Here is a 22355-nt window from a genome sequence, read left to right as displayed (position 1 = left end):
TGACTTGCAGAGTATGAAGTAGATATAAATGTAAAAGCTGTAGGAGAAGAGAGAGATTCGAATACATCAAACAAATAACAGACAATGTTGTGTGCAAGTGCTACTCTGAGATGAAGAGGTTGGCACAAGAGAGGAATGCACTGTAGGCTGCATGAAAACAAAGGAATGATGAAATACCACAAAAAAATCCCTAGAGCACACTTTCATCAGTGGGCATGTGCATCAAGACATAATGTCTACATTAAACATCTGTAAAGTTGTCAGCTGTATGTGTTATAAACAAGTTGAAATATGAACTAAGTCAGGTCACGTTATGTGCCGGCACTCGTGTTGATGCATGCAGTAAAAGAAAGTTACCTCAAAGGTGAGGAACACTGCCCAGCTTTCTATTTAGCTACAATACAGTGCAACAAAGTGGTCACTGAATGCTCACAGTACCTCGAGCAAGTCGAGCGTGACACACCGGACGAAGTCGGCATCCTTGCTGCCACGGGCCACCGCCATGTTGGCAAACGTCGTCAGCAGGTAGTAGGACTCTGCCTCCGGCATTGACGTCAATTTTTCCTCAAACTGTAACTGCACCTGCGGGTCGGCAAGTCTCCGCTCCCAGTCTGGTGAGTGAGGAAAAGAGCAAGTAAGAGCAGACAAATACTTGGCATCACCTGAGAAACAGTGAATCGTCTGGCAAAAAAAAAATACATGTTGCATTAATCATATCAAGATTATGGTGACATCTACATCAGAGATGTATGAACTTGCTGATACCATGATCAACAACCCCCTCACTGTGACTGAGTCAGGGGAGCAGAAACCTAATAAAAGTTCACGTAATTTATTTCAAAATATTCATAATATTTAGCATGTATAAATACAGAAATGTATTTTTACAAAACACAATTTACCCAATCTGAAACATGTCACTCCACTGATTTCACAATTGCTTTAACGTTTCGCTCAAGTTCTCATAGACAAGTACAAAATTCACTCTAAGTAATGTCTGCCCCCGGTAGCTGAGTGGTCAGCACGACAGAATGTCAATCCTAAAGGCCCGGGTTCGATTCCCGGCTGGGTCGGAGATTTTCTCTGCTCAGGGACTGGATGTTGTGTTGTCCTAATCATCATCGTTTCATCCCCATTGATGTGCAAGTTGCTGAAGTGGTGTCAAATCGAAAGACTTGCACCTGCCAAACAGTCTACCTGACGGGAGGCCCTAGTCACACGACATTTACATTTACTCTAAGTAATAATTCATCAAACATTTTCTGTTTTTTGATCTGTTAATGTTCATTATGGAAAAAGTTTGGTCATATGTAAGGCAACCCAAAGAGGATAGCAAATTATAACACATTATCTACCAGTAACTCTTAATTGTTTCTATCAATGCAACAATATAAATTAAACAAATTTGTCTTTACCAAATTTAATTTGCAGTGTCTCATTTTTTTGTATGTTGATGAGATACAGCTGCACCACTTTTGGTCCCATTTCATGCAAAATTTCAAAAGTGTTGCTAAATAAATTTAGCAGTAGCTTTCTTCTTCCTTCTCTTTGGCCTCCATCCCATATCTAAAAGGGGTCAGCCTGTTCTTGATTTGGCATGTTAGTAGTGTGGAGGGCTAGATATCCTCCTCCCCTCCTCCCCCCCCCTCCCCCCCCCCCCCCCCCCCCCCCCCAGGATGGAAATTGGGTACCTCATCTATTTATGTCTAGTACGAGCCAAATGAAAGTGTGAGAATGCGTTCAATACGTTTGTGAATGGTGTAACAGTCAGGACCTGAGTGCCAGCCTGGTATTCACCTAGCTGGATGTGGAAAACCATTTCAACACTACACAAATGCTGCCTGGTACACTAACCCTCACTGTCATTCGACCTGGAGCTGGTGCGCCCTGACAAATCCCAAACACAAAATGCTAACCCACGTGGTTATTCAGGCAGCTAAGTCTAGCAGTGGATTTATCTTGTGAAAATCAGTTACCAGTTTCAACTTTCCTGCCACTTTGTTGCAATTAGGAAAAGGGACAAAGTTGTCTGACTTCACTTGCACTTAAAATAATTTAATTTACACTGAAAACAAATAATATTGGCATAAAGTTGAGTGATTAATTTCTGCCATGAAGCCGTGTATTTAACATATTTAAATGATTATTAATCTCCACCAAAAATAATATTTACAAGAACAAAAAGTGATAGGTGCCTCATGTGGCCCTGATCTATCTGTAGGACACACATGAAAAATAAAAGAAGATTAGCATACACTGATACCTTAGCTACCTGTAGTGATCCATGCCATTCATGCAGGGGCATGTATCACTTACGTCAAATACAGAGCTCAGAGTAGAAGTGTGTGTGATTGTAATTAGTTTGTAAATGTCAGCCCACATACTGGGGGAAAATATTATGCAACAGGTGCAGAGTCTACATGCTGGATATCATTTGTAATCTCCGCAGAGCAAGGAAGAATAAAGGAGCTCTGGTACCATGGAAGAATTCTGGCACCAAAGAAGATGAATATGATGTATATAAGCAATTGTTATTATATACTGTTCACAGACATGTTAACAAGAGGTCTTTGAGATGGTAATATTAGATGGTTCCCAAGTAACATGTAACCTTTCGTGAAAGTTTGTGATAACATACAGAGTTAACTGGAACCAATCTACACTTTATTTAAGTGGAGAAGCAGTATTTTATTTTATAGACATTTCATTAATAGGAATCTGCACAGAAGAAAGAAGTTTGATGCTGAGGAAGAACAGGGCATGGCATAGGTGGACCCGAGATATATCACAAGAGTTGCAAGGCTGAATATCAACAGCAATCTACTAAGGGAGTGTTAAGGTGGCAGTGTTAGGTGTAGCTGCATGGAGTAATAGTTCTAGAACAGATATCACCCAAGCAGTCGATACAAAGCCACACTAGCTAAACACAGCAGTAATTAGCCACTAATAAACACTCCATATCCTCAGTGGAAATGAGGAAGAATTACAGGGCCTGTAACATGGAATGAACAGTCTATTGAGCACAAAAATGGGCTGAGAGTAAATAAATGAAAAATGAACGATATGAGTGGCAGAAACAAGGTTACTGATAAAATTGGGGAAGGCATTGGATTTGGGTAATTCATGAGGTAATGTTAGTCATAGTGCTGTGTGGTGTAATGGTTAGCATTCTTGCCTAGTAAGGCCTGGGTTCAAGTGCCAGCTGTGGCACAAATTTTAACTCCTTTCTTCAGTTTCCATCATTGTTGTAGATAAAAATTGGACTCCAAGGTCTCAAGGAAAATTTAATTATAAGCTAAATTTAGCATCAAAATCGAGGACCAGGAAGTAGGTGAAGTTAAGGAATTATTCTACTTCTGAAGCAAAGCAGAGCATGAGAGACAAAGTGAGGACATAAAAAGCAGACTAGCACATGCAAACAGGACATTTTCATTCCTGTGCAAGAGAAGTCTACTACTATCAAACATAGGCTTGAATCTGAGGAGGAAAATTCTCCGAGTTTACATTTGGAGCACTGCATTTTATGATAGTGAATCACAGACAGTGGGGAAACCAGAACAGAAGAGAACTGAAGTTTCTGAGATATTGTGCTACAGAAGAATGTTGAAAATTAGGCAGACTGATAACATCAGGAATGGTAAGGTTCTCCACAGAATCAGCAAGGAAAGGAGTATATGGAAAACACTGACAAGAATACAGGATGGAATGGTAGAACATCTATTAAAACATCAGCAAATAACTTCCATGTTGCTAGAGGGAGTTGTAAAGGAGAAAAACTGCACGGGAAGACAGAGTTTGGAATTGAGGATGTTTGGCGCAACCACTACTCTGGCACAAAGAGTTTGGCACAGGAGACGAATTCAAGAAAGCCACATCAAACCAATTGGAAGACTGATGGACAGTATCCAAGTTTCATTTACATGGAAATAAATCTGCGTGTTTTTTTGTTAAAACATTTAGCAGGTGTTTGGCAAATCCCCTCTTAATAATGGCGGTACACAAATCAGGATGGGAGAGCTCGGAGAAGTTCCATGATCCTCATTCATCTGTTAAATCCTCTGTTTATTTCATTTAACTGCTCATCAAGAGAACAGTATCTGTCATTTTTCATACAAAAAGCATGAAACGCAATATCAAATAACTTTCTGGCAAACAATATGCACTTAGAAAAAGACCACCGTTTTTGGTCATCGGTCTTTTCTCCTAGGCCAACCACTTAATCACTGTGGAGAACTTACACGCAACACCCTTGATTATTTGTTGGATGTATCCAGACTTCCCTCTTCTCCAACAGTTTTTAGTCTCTACAGCTCCGTCAAGTATCATGAGAGTCATGTCTTAACACACATCCTATAAACAAAGCTGTTCTACTTGTTAATGTTTCCCACACATTCCTGTCCTAGCTGATTCTGTGGATGACCTACTAATTTCATATCTTAAGAGCCCACTTGGTTTTCAGCATCCTTCTGTAAGACAGCATATCAAATGTTTCCATTCTCTACTTTTCCAGTTTTTCTACACTCCAAGATTCATTCCCATACTATGCTGAGCTTCACATACATTCTTACAATTTATTTCTCAAACTACAGCCTATTTTTAATACTAAAACACTCCTTTTAGCAGGGAGTTCCCTCTTTGCCTGTGCGAGTCTATTATGTGGACAAATTCTGATGTTAAGTTCATCACTAACCTCATTTCTGAAACTCCTCATTGCTACTGTCTTGCCTTGATTTACCCTCACTTCATATTCTGTGTTCATTTGCCTGTTCATTCAATTCGGCAGATACTTAAATTAATCTTCATTTTCACTGAGGATAGCAAGTCATCAGTGAATCTTATCAATGATATTCTTTCACCGTACATTTCAATCGTTCTCCTAAACCTTCCTTTCATTTCTGCCATTGCTTCTTCTATATACAGGTTGAACAGTAGGTGAAGGGAGAGGGGGGTTAGGGAGGGAGGATAGGTTGCATCTCTGTCTTACACCCATTTTAATTTGAGCACTTTGTTTTTGGTCTTTCATTCTTATTGTTCCCTGTTGGTTCCTGTACATGTTATAAAAGGTGTGCCAAGTAAATAATGGGACCAGTGTTACAAATGTGATTTACTGTAAACAATGTTACAACTAAAATTTATCCATTTCAACATTCACACCTCCCAGATCTAAACACCGCTGCACCCATGTCTTCCATTGTTCAAGGCTGTAGGTCATTCATTATCATCCCCTTCAACAACTCTGCAGTTACTGCTTTTACCTCTTCCTAAGCTGAAAATTTGTTCCTTACAATGCACTTTTCACTTCTGGGAACAGGAGAATGTCACAGGCTGCCAGTTCTGGTGAATATGGAGGATGTTTAAGCACTGTAATGTACAATTATTTTCTGGACATTTACTTCAGTTCTTGAACTCACAGATCGACCAGGATGTTCATCATTTTCAACCACTTCTCGACTTTCTGAAAACTGTTTGCACCATTCAAGAACTCACACTCGTAACAAAGCATTATCTTCAAACACCATCTTTACCATATGAAAACATTCTATTAATCTCATGAAGAATTTGAAGTTAGTGCACTGTACGATTTTTAAGTTCACCATCGTCATGGCTCTACTACTGAGAAATATCCTCTACAACCCAAGTTCAAAAGCAAATTAAAGTAGGTAAAAAGACGAAACAAACGGTAGCTACTCTTGAAGGTTCAAGATCAACTGCACTTCAACATGAACCTCCCTTCATATGGCTGTGAGTTACGAGGTGCGCTGTCTTGTTATTTAAATGTCACATCTCATATATTATCCCTCTTACTCCTTATACCCTTTTTTCTCAAAATTTCAAATATCTTGCACTTTTGTTAACAAATGTTTTTTTCTAGATCAACAAATTCTAGGACAATGTCTTGGTTTTTGTTGTCTTACCTCCATTATAAAGCACAACACCAGAACTGCACCTTTGATGTCTTTTCCCTTCCTAATGTCAAACTTACAAGCTGTGATCAAAAAGGCATTGATAACTTTTTAATTTCACTGGCTTTATACAAACAATTTACAAAAAAAATTATCTTGTTGGCATGCATATTCCTTATGTATGTATGTATTTTCAGCTGTTTTGAACATTTAGTTTATTGTTGACAGATGAAAAGGTTATACATGTTTTCGAGTGCTCAGCGAATGTTTACTTATTGAAAAGATGGCTCAAAGAACATGCATTAAATTTTGCTTTAAAAATAGAATAAAGTGCAGCACTGAATTTGAAATGTTGACTGTGGCTTTTGACTAATGCACTATGAGTAAGACAAGAGTTTAGGAGTGGTATAAATATTTCAAAGAGTGTCCAGGCGATGCTCAAGATGACAACCAATCTGGAAACCCTTGCACATCGATTACTCATGACAGTGTGGAAGAAGTAAAGGAAATGGTTCTGGAAAATCACTGAATCACCATCAGAGAGGTTTCTGGTAATGCTGGAGTATCCTTTAGCTCATGTCAAGCAATTTGCCATGGGCAGGAAACATGTAGCAGCAAAGTTAGTTCTGTAATTGTTGAATTTCAATCAAAAACAACACCAAAATCAAGGGCCAATCATCCCACTCCAAACTGCCTCAAGAGCCAAGACCGAAAACAATTCAGCAAGGTCAATCACATCTGAAGGTTTTTCTCACTGTTTTCTTCGATTATAATTATGAGTTCTGGGCTTATTTTCATACAGTCATTAAGCGCCATTCACATGAAGCAGTCAACAAAAATGACCAGAAGTCTTGCAAAACAACTCATGGAAATTGCATCACCATAACGGTTCCACTCCCTCCTCAATCCTTGTTCATGATTTTTTGGCAAAATACAATGCCTGTTGTTTTGCCTCACCCACCATATATGCTGGACATGGACCCCTGCAACTTCTTTTATTTCCGATGCTGAAAAAAACACAAAAGGACGTCATTTTGTCACCACCGGCGAGAGAAAAACAGAATCACAGAAGAAGCTGGAAGCCATAACAAAAGGTGAGTTCCTGAACTGCTTCCAAGATTGGAGAAAGACCTGGCATAAGTGTATTATATCTGAGAGGGATTACTTTGAAGGGGGCATAGTTGATGTTGATGAATAAATAAAATTGCTTTACAAAAAACAAAAATTTCCATTACTTTTTGATCACATCTTATATACACATCTAACAAATACACGGTTTTCTTTGTCATTCCCTGTATATTATTCTTGTCAGCAATTTAGATGCTTGAACTGTTACACTGGTTGTGCAATAGTTCTCACATATAGAGTACTCATTATCAGAAGACAGCAATGTAAATAGTACGAATCCTCACCAACAGAGCTGTCCGGCCGGTCGAGGTCCTCGTCAGCGTTGTCTGGAGATGCCAGGTGGAGCAGGTAGTAGAGGTGCCAGAGTGTGGGTAGGGACACCACAGAGTAGGGGATGACGGCGAGGAATTGCCACGTGCCCAGCCCTTGGGACGACAGGATGCCGCGCGTCGCCCGCAGGAAGAACGCGTCGTACTCCGCCTGCAGGCGGAGTGCGAGCGCCGGGTCCACCCACCGGCTGCCGTTCCTGTGACCAAAATAGATATGTAGCTCATTCTGTAAGCCAACATAAGTAAACACTTGTGGATGTGGACCAAGATCAATAAATGTCGTATAGGATAAATAACCATCTCGGAAAGAACAACATTTCAATTGGCTGTTTTGGAAATAATTTCTTATCCAAAACAATCCCATAAATTTCAAAATAAATAACCAATTTAGGCTGAAATTGGGCAAGACACATAAGTTTATAGGTTAAAATAAAAGTACTGTAGATTATGTCAAAATTAAAATACAGTGAAATAAACTAAGGTCATACCATAAAACAGATGCTGCGGTTCAATCACATTTTCAATGAATAAACATCAGGAGGGATCCGTATGTAAAGGCTAATCTCTAGGAGGGTAATCACTAACTATTCATTTGACGTTGGTGTCTTTCGGCAGAAATTTTTAAAGAGTATACATAAGGGAAGTAGGCTACAATGTAACATGGCACAGAGTAACATTTGGATTTGTGTGCAAGTTACCATGTTGGTAGCCTTGTGTTTAATCTATTTATCAAAGCAATTTGTTACCACTTTTCATCCGGCGTGCTTTGGAAGTGATTAAAATTCATCTTTGAGAATGAAGTCTTTAAGGACAGCATTGTTATACAAAACACTCTTGGACTTTTTGCCATGTCAATTCAGAGTAAAACCTTGAGTTTTGGCAGTTTCCACCATCATCTTTGTCAGGAGCAACTGACTCTCAAAATTGCTTCTGTGGTGGCTTATATAGCCCATAGACAGCTTCTGACTGATCGGCAGTTACGTCATGCCGTTGCAGATGGTGTCAACTTCTGTGCTGGTGGCACTATGGCTCCTGCCATAGAATAAACATTGCGAAAAATAGCTCTGGCTCTTCTCGGCATCGAGAGCTTGCTTCCACACACTGCTACAATTATATCCGTCATCATGGTTGAAGGACAGAGCGAGGTGGTGCAGTGGTTAGCACACTGGACTTGCACTCGGGAGGATGACTGTTCAGACCCGTATCCAGCCATCCTAATTTAGGTTTTCCGTGATTTCCTTAAATCTCTTCAGGCAAATGCCAGGATGGTTCCTTCAAAAGGGCACGGCCGACTGACTTCCATATCCTTCCCTAAACTGATGGGACTGATGACCTTGCTGCTTGGTTCCCTCCCCACCCGAATCAACTAAACAACGGTTGAAGGTTTTCTCACACACTCTTATTCCTACAGCCTCTTTAATTATAGAGACTCAGTATGTGGGAGACTGGGACAAAATCTGTTTCGTCAAACAGTATTTTATGTTTGTTTGTGAGGTTGTGCTCAGCAACTGCTGACTTCTCCAATTCCTGATTTTTAATATGCTATTGATGTTCTGCACAGTGGTTGGAAATGGTGCAGATAGACAGATAGATGTAATTGTATCCACACTCATGTGGGATGTTGTAAATCCCTGGAAATCTGAGGCCAAGACTGTCCTTAACAGAGTGTAGCATCTGCTTTATCTTTTTAGGAGGTCAGAAAACAGATATTATAGCTCATTTCCCCAGAACTCTGCCTATTTTGCTGGATATAGTGCTGCAGAAGGGAAGAAATGCTATCGATGGTTCACCATGTGAAAGTTCAACATTTACACATTTCCTTTTCTTGGAGAACACTAACTTGATATTACATGACCTGTGAACAAATACTGCAGATGATTCATTTCAGAATCCAAGTGGTCCTCATCACAAACGATTTTCGCTCTGTGTACCAGTGGATTTATAGCCACTCTCTTATGCACTGGATGGTAGAAACTTTGGGTGCTAACATGTAAATCAGTGTGCATTGGCTTGCAGTACACCGAGTGTCAAAACGTCCATCTGAATTTTGTTGTACTATAGTTTGCTTCATTTAGGAAGGTGGCCTATTTTTCAGCCATTCTGCACATCCCCCTCCATTGATTGCATGCAACCAGTAAGATTCATTCTATCTCCAAACTGCTAGCTGCTGTTTACAATTAGAATTCATTGATGAGGGTGATGTTTAGTTTGTGGGGCACTCAACTGCTAGGTCATCAGCACCCATACAAAGTCCCAATTTTTACACAGTCCAATTTTTCACACAAACCAATCAAGCCACTGTCACAAATGATGATGAAGAGTTGATAAGGACAACACAAACACCCAGTCCCCGGGCAGAGAAAATTAGACTGCATGAACCACTCTCCTGATGCTGCCCTGTTGCCATACTTCAGACAATGCAGTTTCATATGCAGAGCGACCAAATTATTCATTCAGTTGTCAACGTTACTTTCCTGTACCAGTATGACTGTGAATGTTTCCCTGCAAATGTTTCAGTGTGACTGCCAAATAAACATGTCAAATGACGGCAATAAATGTGAAGTGCTTCACAAACAGGCGATTATGTTTGTTTGCCACACTTACAAATTTTTCAAATGTGGACTCCTGTTTTTGACATTTCAAAGAAGCAAGAGCGAACCATTCAGGCACGTGTCGTCAAAAGAAATGTATAGAGCATAGTAAACGAAAGTGTCAGAGCTGTAGAAACATCAGGACAGTAGGGTATCATATCACCCAGAAAGCATCGAAACCTGTAACATAAATGGATGGTTTTGACAATGATATTTTAAAGCATTCCATGTTTGAAATGTATATAAGTGGTGAACACCCGACATCATAAAAATCTGTTACAATTATGTAAGACAAAATTGGGTTCAGAGCTAGCACTTCGTCAATGCAAATTATTTTAAAAGACATTGGTTTCAAATATGTTAAATAGAGAGTTTTTAATTGAAAGAGGTCACATAGCTACTGCATGAACCATATCCCTTATAAAGATGCACGATGTATCACCTTGATGAAACATGGGCAAGTCAGAATCATTCCACGAATACTTCCTGGAAAATAAATGACTGTACTAGCTCTTTTAAAGTTCCCATAGGAATAGGTTCTCAGATAATTATTCTGCTTGCTGGTTCTTCTTCTGGTTTTATTCCTGACAGTAAACTTGTATGTACATGTAAAAAAATAAGCAACATTCGGAAATGAACACTGTCAATTTCAAGAAATGGTTCACTGAACAATTCTTGCCACGCATTATTTCGAGGTCGATCATTGCATTTACCATGCCAGTAATCATTCACCTGTTGCAGAGAAAACAGTAAGCACAAACACCAGGAAAGCAGATACAGTGCTCTGTTTTAAATAAAAATATACCACACATTATAAGCCAGACTCGTACTGAACTTCTGCAGCTTTTTGATTTATACAAGTCACACAACAGAACGTACAAATTTAACTTTCATGCATCTGAATGTGGTCACAAAGTTTTACATTTTCCCAGATATCACTGTAGCTACTGCCCAGTAGCCAGAAGACCTCAGAAGATGTCTCCGGCAGATGGAGATGAAACGTTAGGTGGAAATTTTATACATCGACCACGGCCTCTCAGCCTGGTAGTTTCAACTGAAGACAACACCGGCCGTGAAAGCCTACATTGTATGATTAAATGCCTCTACAGGAAGGAAATGTCAGTTTTGGTTCGGCGATTGGAGGGACAGCGCATGAAGAAGGCACAGCGACTGTGTACACTTACTGTCCTGCTACGCTGCCGGGACACCACGACACTGCCAAAGTTTCTGAAGGCGAGGAGAATGTTTCACTTGGCGCAAGCGAACTGTATTTACAACCGCATGGAACTAGCAATGTTACGGGAATGAATTCACCAGACGCAGTGAGAACTAGTAGCAACTAACAGTAAGCTGTTATATCTCCATTTATATATCAGCAACATAATGTAGTGTTATGACTGGAATAAGGCGGACTGTCTAACGTTTAGGACCATGGAGCTCAGTGAAGAAATGGCAACTAATATGCAGAAGAGGAAATTCGATGGCCTATGGAAAGGTAGAAGCGAAACATCAGTCGCTGGCAACTCTTGAACTATGGTTAACATGTCTGGGAGAGAACTAACAAAAGAGGAACATTCAGTTCTATCGAAAGGAGGCAACTTTGCAGTCACGCCACTAAAGGTTCCTACGGAGGACATTATAGCGAATGTGGAGGCAGGAATCCATTTGTTACCATCGAATTCCGCAGATGAAATCAGGACTGAAACAGTCAGAATATTACGCCAAGCAAAACCACCTACCAGCAATTTGACTCGAGCGGAAAGGAGGGCACTGAGGGAGATGAATGCAGATAAGAGCATTATTGTACTTGCAGCTGATAAAGGAAATGCTACGGTTTTGCTGAACACCGAAGATTATCACAAGAAGATTAGTGACCTTTTGGATTCCACTACATATAAAAGCTTCACAAGGATTCTACAACCAAAATTTTGAGAAATACCAATCAACTAGTAAAACAAACTTCTCTTTCCTCGGATGATAAAAAACAACTCTGAAAACGGAAGCTTATCCACCCAAACTATATGGACTCCCAATGGTACATAAACCACAGGTCCCGATGAGACCAATTGAGAGTGCTATAGAATGTCCAACACAAGAGGTGGCCAGATATCTAGCCTGATTGCAGCAACCATACATTGGCAGAACGGACAGTTACATTAAAAACTCTGTGCATTTTATTGAAAAACTGAGGGAGATTAACGTCAGCCCAAGTGATATTCTTGTGAGCTTTGATGTAGTGTCATTGTTTACCATGGTACCTGTAAATGAAGCTATTTCATATACAGGAGATATTTTTCCGACTGACATAGTGGCTTTATTTAAACACTGCCTGACGACAACTTATTTCCAGTACAACGAGTTTTCCGAACAGACTGACGGGGTGACGATGGGAAGCCCTCTCAGCTCAGCTGATACCAATTTATTTATGGAGATCTTCAAACTGCGAGCACCGTAGACTGCCAGTAAAAAAACAGCTAAATAGTACTGCTATGTTGATGACAGAAGAAGAGCTGGATGTCTTCTTGGTGCATCTGAATAGTATTAACTCGAAGACACATTTTACGATGGAGAAAGAGAGCAACGGTCAACTCAATTTCCTGGCTGTGTTGGTAATTAAACGTGTGGATGGGACGCTGGGCCACAAGGTATATAGAAAGAACACTCACATGGATCGATACCTCCACAAGGTATCAAACCATCATCCTAGGCAAAAAAGAGGTGTCATGAAAACCTTGGTGGACAGAGCCAACAAAACCTGCGAGCTGGCTTACTTGCAAGATGAATTAAATCACTTATGGTCAGCCTTCATGAAAAATGGATATACCAGCAAGGAAATTGTTCAAGCCCTCCGTCAAAGAAGAAAAGAAGCCAGAAGTCATGAGCAACAACAGTCACCTACTGGAAAAGTTTTCCAATCGTTCATTAATAAAGTCACGGACCGTATCAGGAAAGTTCTGGCCAGGTATGGGATCGAAACAATCTTCAGACCCACCAAGAAGATTAAGGAATGTTTAAGAACTGCAAAAAACGCCTAACACCCCCTAGCAACAACTGGAGTATACAAAATTCCATGCAGTTGTGGACAAGTATATATTGGAACAATGAAAAGAAGTGTAAACACCCACTTAGCCAAACATAAAAGAAACTGTCACTAAGGACACATCAAAAAAATCGGCCGTAGCTGAGCATGTTATTCGAGATGGGAACCACGAAATTAAATTTAATGAGACAAGCGTTCTAGCACAAACATCCCACTATCATGCGTGCATGTATGGAGAAGCAATAGAGATTCACAAACACCACAATAATTTTAATAGAAAAGAGGAAGTTTTAAAGTTGGACAAAATATGGATGTCAACGTTGCGCCAGCAGAATGACAATTAATTACTCTTAACCAAGAATGACGCCGCCTTCCAAAGGTAGGCATACCATTGGCATCACGTGACGAATGTTGGTGCCCTCTATGCGCTCTATAAATGCGAGAGTACCTGGAGCCTCAGTGGCAGTAGCCGGACGACCTCAGAAGATGTCTCCTTCAGATGGAGATGAAACATCAGGTGGAAATTTTATACATCGACCACGGCCTCTCAGCCTGGAAGTTTCAACTGAAGAATATCAGTTTAAGAAGTCACGGCTACAAAATACTAACGCGAAATCTTTACAGACGAATGGAAGAACTGGCAGAAGCCAACATCGAGGAAGATCAGTTTGGATTCCTATAGAAATATTGGAATTGGAACACGTGAGGCAATACTGACCCTACGATTTATCTTAGAAGATAGATTAAGGAAAGGCAAGCCGACATTTCTAGTATTTGTAGACTTAGAGAAAGCTTTTGACAATGTTGACTGGAATACTCTCTTTCAAATTCTGAAAGCGGCAGGGGTAAAATACAGGGAGCGAAAGGCTATTTACTATTTGTACAGAAACCAGATAGCAGTTATAAGAGTCAAGGGGCACGAAAGCGAAGCAGTGGTTGGAAAAGGAGTGAGACAGGGTTGTAGCCTATCCTAGATGTTATTCAATCTGTATATTGAGCAAGCAGTAAAGGAAACAAAAGAAAAATTTGGAATAGGAATTAAAATCCATGGAGAAGAAATAAAAACTTTGAAGTTCACCGATGACATTGTAATACTGTCAGAGACAGCAAAGGACCTGGTAGAGCAGTTCAACGGAATGGACAGTGTCTTGAAAGGAGGATATAATATGAACATCAACAAAAGCAAAACAAGGATAATGGAATGTAGTTGAATTAAATCAGGTGATGCTGAGGGAATTAGATTAGGAAATGAGGCACTTAAAGTAGTAAATGAATTCTGCTATTTGGGGAGCAAAATAACTGATGATGGTCTTAGTAGAGAGGATATATAATGGAGACTGGCAACGGCAAGGAAAGCATTTCCGAAGAAGAGAAATTTGTTAACATCGAGTATAGATTTAAATGTCAGGAAGTTGTTTCCGAAAGTATTTGTGTGGAGTGTAGCCATGTATGGAAGTGAAACATGGACGAAAAATAGTTTAGAGAAGAAGAGAATAAAAGCTTCCAATATGTGGTGCTACAGAAGAATGCTGAAGATTAGATGGTTAGATCACATAACTAATGATGAGGTATTGAATTTAATTGGGGAGAAGAGGAGTTTGTGGCACAACTTGACTAGAAGAAGGGATCAGTTGCTAGTACATGTTCTGAGGCATCAAGGGATCAACAATTTAGTATTGGAGGACAGCGTGGAGGGTAAAAATCATAGAGGGAGACCAAGAGATGAATACATTAAGCAGATTCAGAAGGATGTAGGTTGCAGTAGGTACTGCAAGATGAAGAAGCTTGCACAGGGTAGAGTAGCAAGGAGAGCTGCATCAAACCAGTCTCTGGACTGAAGACCATAACAACAACAACAACAACAACAACAGTGCAGCTACAAGAGGGGCTAAGGTTTCACACATAATATTGGTGTTTTTTAGCATGTGTTAACCTTCAAGGTACATCAAACATAAATGTCGCAGTAAAATTTGAAAATAATTGCATAAATGGCAGGTCGTCTGGGCCTGAAATTTTTCTATGAGGCTGGTCCTCAAAGAATTAGTTCTGAATGAGAGTCAAACACTCTGCGATTTAAGAAATTCATCACACATAACATAAATGATCTTCTGTAAAGGGAAATTTATTTTGAAAGTAATGCTTCTCAAAACACCATTCACAGTATTTTTCTGTGAACTGCTAAAAATGTAAACAGTTGAGATGTGATGCTCATCAAAAGTAGCTTGTTGTTATGAAGTATTGCATAGTCTTTGTCTTAAAGCTTTTGACCCACTTCGCTGTCATCAGTCGCTTTGCACCCTGTGTTTTGTTGTTGTACATGGCACTTCTTTCCAATTACAGTACTAATTTAGTGTTATTTTCTCGTTTATGTTTTATTACTGCAGTACTGGCCTGAAAGTAAAATTCTTTGTTAGAGTACTAGTTCTTACCAATCAAAATTATAGAAATTGCACTGACTAAAATTCTACAAAATTCCGGGGGTTTTGATACAATGGAAGACAGGGATGGAATAATGACAAATTGTGACCAAGAAACATCTGGACCACGCAGTTGCTGTGCATGATAACCAGGACAACATTCATCATTTCAGCTTCATAGTGTGTGCCATCCTGATACTTCCTACCGACACCAGTGTCTCTGAATTGTGCAAGAGGGAACACTCCTTCCAATATACCCTACGTTCCCATAACCCAGCTGGCCTCCACCTTCATTACTCATTGTTCTTTGCCCATTTATCCCCTTCCCTGTTCCCACTCAAACACTACACAGCTCCATATTCCACCAACACACTCACAGTCTTTTTACTTCTCTCCTCCTCCGCTGCCCCCCATCCCCCTCCCACCCTCCGTCTAGCCTCCTGACTACTCTTAGCTGCTCTACCCTGATTAGATTAGATTAGATTAGATTAGTTTTCGTTCCATAGATCCGTGCTGAGGAGCTCCTCGTGGATGTGAAACACGTCAATTTCTTTTTTTTATTTTTTTTTTTTAAGCTGAAATAACATAACTAATAGTATGAATATATACAGTACATCATTTGTTTCTATTAAAAAATTCGTCAATGGAGTAGAAGGAGTTGGCCACTAGTAAGTCTTTCAGGCTCCTTTTAAACTGATATTTATTTGTAACTAAATTTTTTATGTTTGCTGGCAAATTATTGAAGATGAGTGTTCCTGAGTAGTGGACCCCTTTTTGAACTAAAGTAAGTGCTTTTAAGTCCTTGCGCAGATCATTTTTGTTCCTGGTATTGTATGTATGAACTGAGCTGTTTGTTGGAAAAAGAGATATATTATTTAGGACAAATTTCATTAAGGAGTAAATATACTGAGAGGCAGCAGTTAATATACCCAGTTCTTTGAAGAGGTTTCTACATGACGTCCGTGAATTTACTCCACAAATAATACGTATTACACGCTTTTGGACTCTGAAAACTTATGTTTGACTTGAAGAGTTACCCCAAAATATTATACCATATGACATTATGGAATGAAATTAGGCAAAGTATGCAAGCTTTTTCATTTTTATGTCGTCTATGTCAGCTAACACTCGAATTGCAAATACAGATTTGTTAAGGCGTTTCTGCAGTTCTGTAGTGTGCTCCTCCCAACTGAATTTATTATCAAGTTGTAATCCCAGGAATTTAAGACTGTCAACCTCTTCTATCTGCTCTTCTTCACACTTTATGTATATGTTGGATGGAGGAGGAGGAGATTAGTGTTTAACGTCCCGTCGACAACGAGGTCATTAGAGACGGAGCGCAAGCTCGGGTAAGGGAAGGATGGGGAAGGAAATCGGCCGTGCCCTTTCAAAGGAACCATCCCGGCATTTGCCTGAAGCGATTTAGGGAAATCACGGAAAACCTAAATCAGGATGGCCGGAGACGGGATTGAACCGTCGTCCTCCCAAATGTGCTGGATGGAACCAGTCAATTATGACTGGGACATTTCCTGACTTGCTAAAATATGCAGATGCTAAGCCTCTATTCAAGAAAGTGGATAAAGAGATACCATCAAACTACAGACCGATTTCACTTTTGCCAGCATTCTTAAAAATTTTAGAAAAAGTAATGTACAGGCAGCTTCTCAACCATCTGACCACAAATAACATATTATCAAGAACACAGTTTGGATTTCTGAAGGGTTCTAATATCGATAAGGCTATTTACACCTACAGTGAAAATGTACTTAATTCATTAAATAACAAATTACAAGCAGCAGGTATTTTCTGTGATTTGTCCCCACCTTGTCCGTGTATGCTCCCATATGCAGCAATTTACCATCCACCCGCCCAGTGTTCTCCTTAGCCTCACCATCCAGATTGCTTCTCCCACCCTGTGCTGTAGCTCGCAATCTGGCCTCGGTGGCCAGAGGCAGTGGTCAAGTGTGTGAGCTGCATTTGTGTGAAAGTGTGTGTATATCTAATTCTGAAGAAGGCCTTTCAGCCCAAAGCCTACTTGTTTAGCAGTCTTTTTGTTGTGTCTGCATTCCAGGGTTTTTCCCGGCTGAAAAAGTTCCCTTGCTTTTCCCAGATTTCCCAACTGCCCCAGGGTGTATACACCCTGTGATGACATTCAACCTCTCTGCTAAGGGGTACATGTGGTAGTAATATGGGTAACATAAAAATAAGCAAACAGGCGATGCAGTGTGGCTGGCTGGTCTGCTGCAGTACCTGAGGCTCTGCCACTGGTCCGAGACGTACTGCACGGTGTGCCGGATGAGGCGGCCCAGGCGGCGGCCGAACTGGCGGTAGCGTGGCGAGCTGTAGGTGGCGAGGCCGGTGCGCAGCAGCCTCACCAGCACTGTGCAGAAGGCGAAGAGCCGCAGCACGTGCTGCTCCGTCACCAGGCTGGGGTCGTACAGGTCCCTGCACACCCAGTAGCCACACTGCACTGCAACCTCAACATGGCAGGTGCGAGACGGCTAAAAACGATAGCAGTGCCACAGAATTCTTTCAGATCAGACTACTGCACAAATTTTAATTGATAATGCCACGTTCGTTGTCTGGACAGTGTAATATTGGGTTGATACCTAAGTTCATAGTATTTTTCCCTAACTTAAATAAATGCAACAGATACCAGTAACAGAGAATTCAGACGTCAATAATATATTCCCCTCCACTGTTTACAACAGTCTGCCAATGTTTCAGTAACATTTCAGTTCCACGACCATAGAAATCACGTGGTTTTGAGGCGAAGAACTTGTCGAGCCGTGTTCGGAATGCATTTTCGTCCAGAAAGGAAGTTCCGTCATGGCTGTTTCGTAGAGAGCAGGAAAGGTTAGATGAGTAAGGCGCACATGCAAAAGTCAGGTGAATAAGGTCGATGCAGAATGACTTCCCAACCCAACTGCCATACAGCGTTTTTTCTCAGTCTGGCAGAATGGGTTTGGGTTGGTTTGTTTGGGGAAGGAGACCAGACAGTGAGGTCATCGGTCTCATCGGATTAGGGAAGGAAGTCGGCCGTGCCCTTTCAAAGGAACCATCCCAGCATTTGCCTGGAGCGATTTAAGGAAATCACGGAAAACCTAAATCAGGATGGCCGGACGCCGGATTGAACCGTCATCCTCCCAAATGTCTGGCAGAATGCAGGCAGGCATTATCGTCAAGTAACATCATTTCTCGCAATCTTCTGGTCGTTGTTCTCATATTACATCAGCAAGACGTTGCAGTTGTTGACAATAAATGTCAGCAGTGATCGTTACACCTCAGGGAAGCCATTCATAGTACATCACACTGTCACTGTTCTGCCATATGCGTGACGTTAACTTACGTTGATACACCCACGTCTTCGTACGGGGAATTATTGTTTTTTTTTGATTCGGCAATTCCTTTCTTTTCCTTACGTTAGCATAAAGACACCATTTCTCATCACCAGAAACAATACAGGATAACAACAGTCGGTGTTGTTCGCAAACCAACTGCTGACAAGCAAGCAGAGATGCACATACGACCACCTGCTGATTTTTGTGTCTTTGGCGTAGAGCATGTGGTACGTATGCACCTAATTTTTGAATCTTCCCCATCTGCCAGTTCTCAAGTACAATGACATGGATCATTGTGAATTATGTCTTTTAAACAATCTTCATTAAACCCTGAAGGTCTTCCTGAATGTGGCGAATCACTAACGTTAAAACGATCCTCCTTAAAATGAGAAAACCATTTTCTCTCCATGTTCTGTCCAATGGCAGTATCCCCACACATGGTGCAAATGTTTCTGGCTGCCTCCGCTGCTGTCACCCCTCTGTTGAACTCAAATGTAAGAATATGTCAGAAATTTTCCAATTTCTCCACTTCGCACTCCATTTTGTAGCGTCCACAGCTCCACTCACTATCTCCAAATGATGAAATGACAGTATGTAAATGCCAATAGCATCAGTTAACTACAAATAAAAAATGACGATTGATAAACAAACCTATATGTTATGAACTTACACACCGACCTAATATTATCAAACGTGTCAAACAGTATACTAAAGGTTGTTGAGACATAGGGTATCATATAAGTCAGGCAGTTCCAATGCTGCTCTGTGAGGCACTGTTGTCCCTGAGTACTCCACATGTCACTCTTCAGCAGCTATAGCTTGTACAGGTTCTCCACTAGGTGCCGCTCTTCCCTCCCCCTCTCTCACATACATTTTTGTCACCAGTCCTTTGACTGGTTTGACGTAGCCTACCACAAATTCCTCCTCTGCACTAACCTCTTCATCTCAGAGTAGGACTTGCAACCTATGTCCTCAATTATTTGCTGGATGTATTCCAATCTCTGTCTGCCTCTACAGTTTTTGCCCTCTACAGCTCCCTCTAGACATTATTCCCTGACATTGTAGCAGATGTCATATCATCATCTCCCTTCTTATCATCAGTGTCTCCGTATCCTTTTCTCTGCAATGATTCTGCGGAGAACCACCTCATTACTTACCTTATCAGTCCGCCTAATTTTCAACATTCTTCTGTAGCACCACACCTCAAATGCTTCAGTTCTCTTCCATTCCAGTTTTTGCACTGTATATGATTCACAACCATAAAATGCTGTGCTCTAAACAGACACACTCTGAAATCTCCTTCTCCATTTAAGGCTTAGCAGTCTTCTCTTGGCAGGAATGCCATCTTTGCCTGTGCCAGTCTGCTTTTTATGTTCCCCTTGCTTCCTCCATCATGGATTATTTTGCTGCTGGTGTCAGGTGGTGCAGTAGGATTCACATGCAGTACAGTCCAGTCACCTGACTGACCAAGTCTCTTCTGTTTGTGCACTCTTGCCCACTCGTGATCATGCTATAACAGCCTGGTATAAATGATTACAGTGTGTTATCATTTAATTCCAATAAAATAATATGGAGTACTTATGGGCAAAGTTTAAACTGATGGTAAACAAACTCTGGAGTAGTATGAGGTGTGATCAAAAAGTAATGGGAATTTCATTTATTCATTATCAAGACTTTCCCCCTCGAAGTGATCCCCTTCTGATACAATACACTCATGCCAGCACTTTTTCAAGTCTTGGAAACACTTCTGGAACTAACTTTTCATTATGGTGTTCAGCTCCTTCAGTGATTCAGTTTTTATCTCATCAATGATGGCAAAACAATGTCCTTTCACGGTTCTTTTCAGCCTCGGGAACAGAAAGAAGTCACGGGGGTCACGTCTGGAGAATATGGTGAATGAGGCAATGTTAATAGTTTTGTTTTTTGCCAAAAAATCATGAAAGAGCATTGAGCTGTGAGCAGGAACATTATTTGATGCAATTTCCATGTGTAGTTTTGCCACAATTCTGGTAATTTTCTTTGGATTACTTCACACAAATGGAACACACCTTACTGACTGTACGACCACAAGGCAGGAAAACATGATGCACTACCCCAATGTACTCAAAGAAAACAGGGAGAAAAATCTTCACAAATAATCGAACTTGTCCATTTCCATTGGAACGACGTCATAGCTGTGTACCCAGTTTTGTCACCTGTTACAACCTTCTTTAGAAGTTCTGGATCATTGCTGACTTCATTCAGCAATTCCTGAGTAATGTCTACGTGATGTCATTTTTGGTCAAAATTCAAGAATTTTGGAACAAACTTTGCTACTACAGTTTCATGCCCAAAAATCCAAAAAAACGGTTGGCATAAGCCAAAGGATATTCCATTGTCATCAGAATCATCTCTGATGGTGATTCGGCTATTTTACAGAACCACTTTCTTTACTTCCTCCACATTTTTGTCGCTAACTGATGTGCTGGATACCCATGGCAGTTGTCATCTTCAATGTCTTCTCGACCCTGTTGGGAAAGTTTACACCTCTCACAAACTCTTGCCTTATTCACAGCGATTTGCCAAAAGCCACAGTCAAAATTTCAAATGTGGTGCTGCACTTTATTCCATATATGAATCAAAACTTAATGAAAATTCTTTGATCCATCTTTCTCCACAGTAAAAATGCTCCTAGCACTCAGAAACATGCTCAATCTTTTTGACTGTCAACAATAAATTAAATATTCAAAATAGGTGAAAATGCAACATTAGGAACATCTGTATCAACAAGATTAAAAAATTTGAGAATCAGAAGGGTAAAGCTTGCAAAAATAAAAAATTCTCAATACTTTTTGATCACATCTCATACATGCCGAGTAAGTGTATTAAAGACAGAAAAAATGCAATTTGATTTAAAAAGGGCATTAAGAAAATGCTGAGATGACTGAGATTGTTGCACACTCTTGGTTCACACAATAATGTCAAAATGTCAACAAAAATGTCAACAAGCAGCAGTTGACAGAAATTTGTGCAACTATAAAACAATTGGTGTGTGAAACATACAACAACTTCCACTGTCACGTATTACGGAAACATTTTGCAGAGAATCCTAGAAAACTCTGATCCTAGGTAACATTACTGCAGAGTTCTTGAGCATATGCTAAATTCAAACATAATAAATTTCCTTGGGGGAGGAAAGCTTATATCCACAAATCAATGCTGATTGAGAAAGCATCACTTGTCCAAAACCAAAACTTTTCTTCCATGATATCCTGTGAACCATGAATGGAGGATGACAGGCAGATCCTAAATTCCTAGACATCTGGGAAGTGTTTGACACAGTACGACACTTCAGACTATGGCCTGAGCATATGAAATAGATTCTCTGACATGTCAGTGGCTCCAAGACTTTAAGTAATAGAACCTGGTACAGTGTCCTGGATGGCAAGTGTTCATTGGAAACTAGAGTATTGTCAGAAGTGCACCAAGGAAGTGTGCCAGGACTGCACTTGTTTTTTATATACATAAAACGATCTAACGGACAGTGCGGCTAGCTATGTATGACTGTTTGCTGATGATGCTATAGTACACAGGGAAGTTCCATTTCTGAGTGATTGTAAGAGGATA

At 40.4% G+C, this 22355-nt stretch overlaps 1 protein-coding gene across 1 annotated transcript in view; it reads right to left on the bottom strand.

The window, feature by feature from the left end:
* The window catches only part of LOC126428401 (ectopic P granules protein 5 homolog), a 359767-nt gene that overhangs the window by 271225 nt on the left and 66187 nt on the right, over positions 1 to 22355 (bottom strand). The window contains exons 9-11 of the mRNA XM_050090322.1: positions 17659 to 17853; positions 7316 to 7557; positions 439 to 611 (exon numbers count right to left, since the gene is read on the bottom strand). Coding sequence (XP_049946279.1) covers positions 439 to 611; positions 7316 to 7557; positions 17659 to 17853 — 610 coding nt within the window. The remainder of the gene's footprint in view (positions 1 to 438; positions 612 to 7315; positions 7558 to 17658; positions 17854 to 22355) is intronic.

Source organism: Schistocerca serialis, chromosome 12 (genome assembly GCF_023864345.2).
Source record: "Schistocerca serialis cubense isolate TAMUIC-IGC-003099 chromosome 12, iqSchSeri2.2, whole genome shotgun sequence".
Classification (NCBI taxonomy): domain Eukaryota; kingdom Metazoa; phylum Arthropoda; class Insecta; order Orthoptera; family Acrididae; genus Schistocerca; species Schistocerca serialis.
Note: the sequence above shows the minus strand (reverse complement) of the source record. Positions and strands in the feature narration are given on the sequence as shown.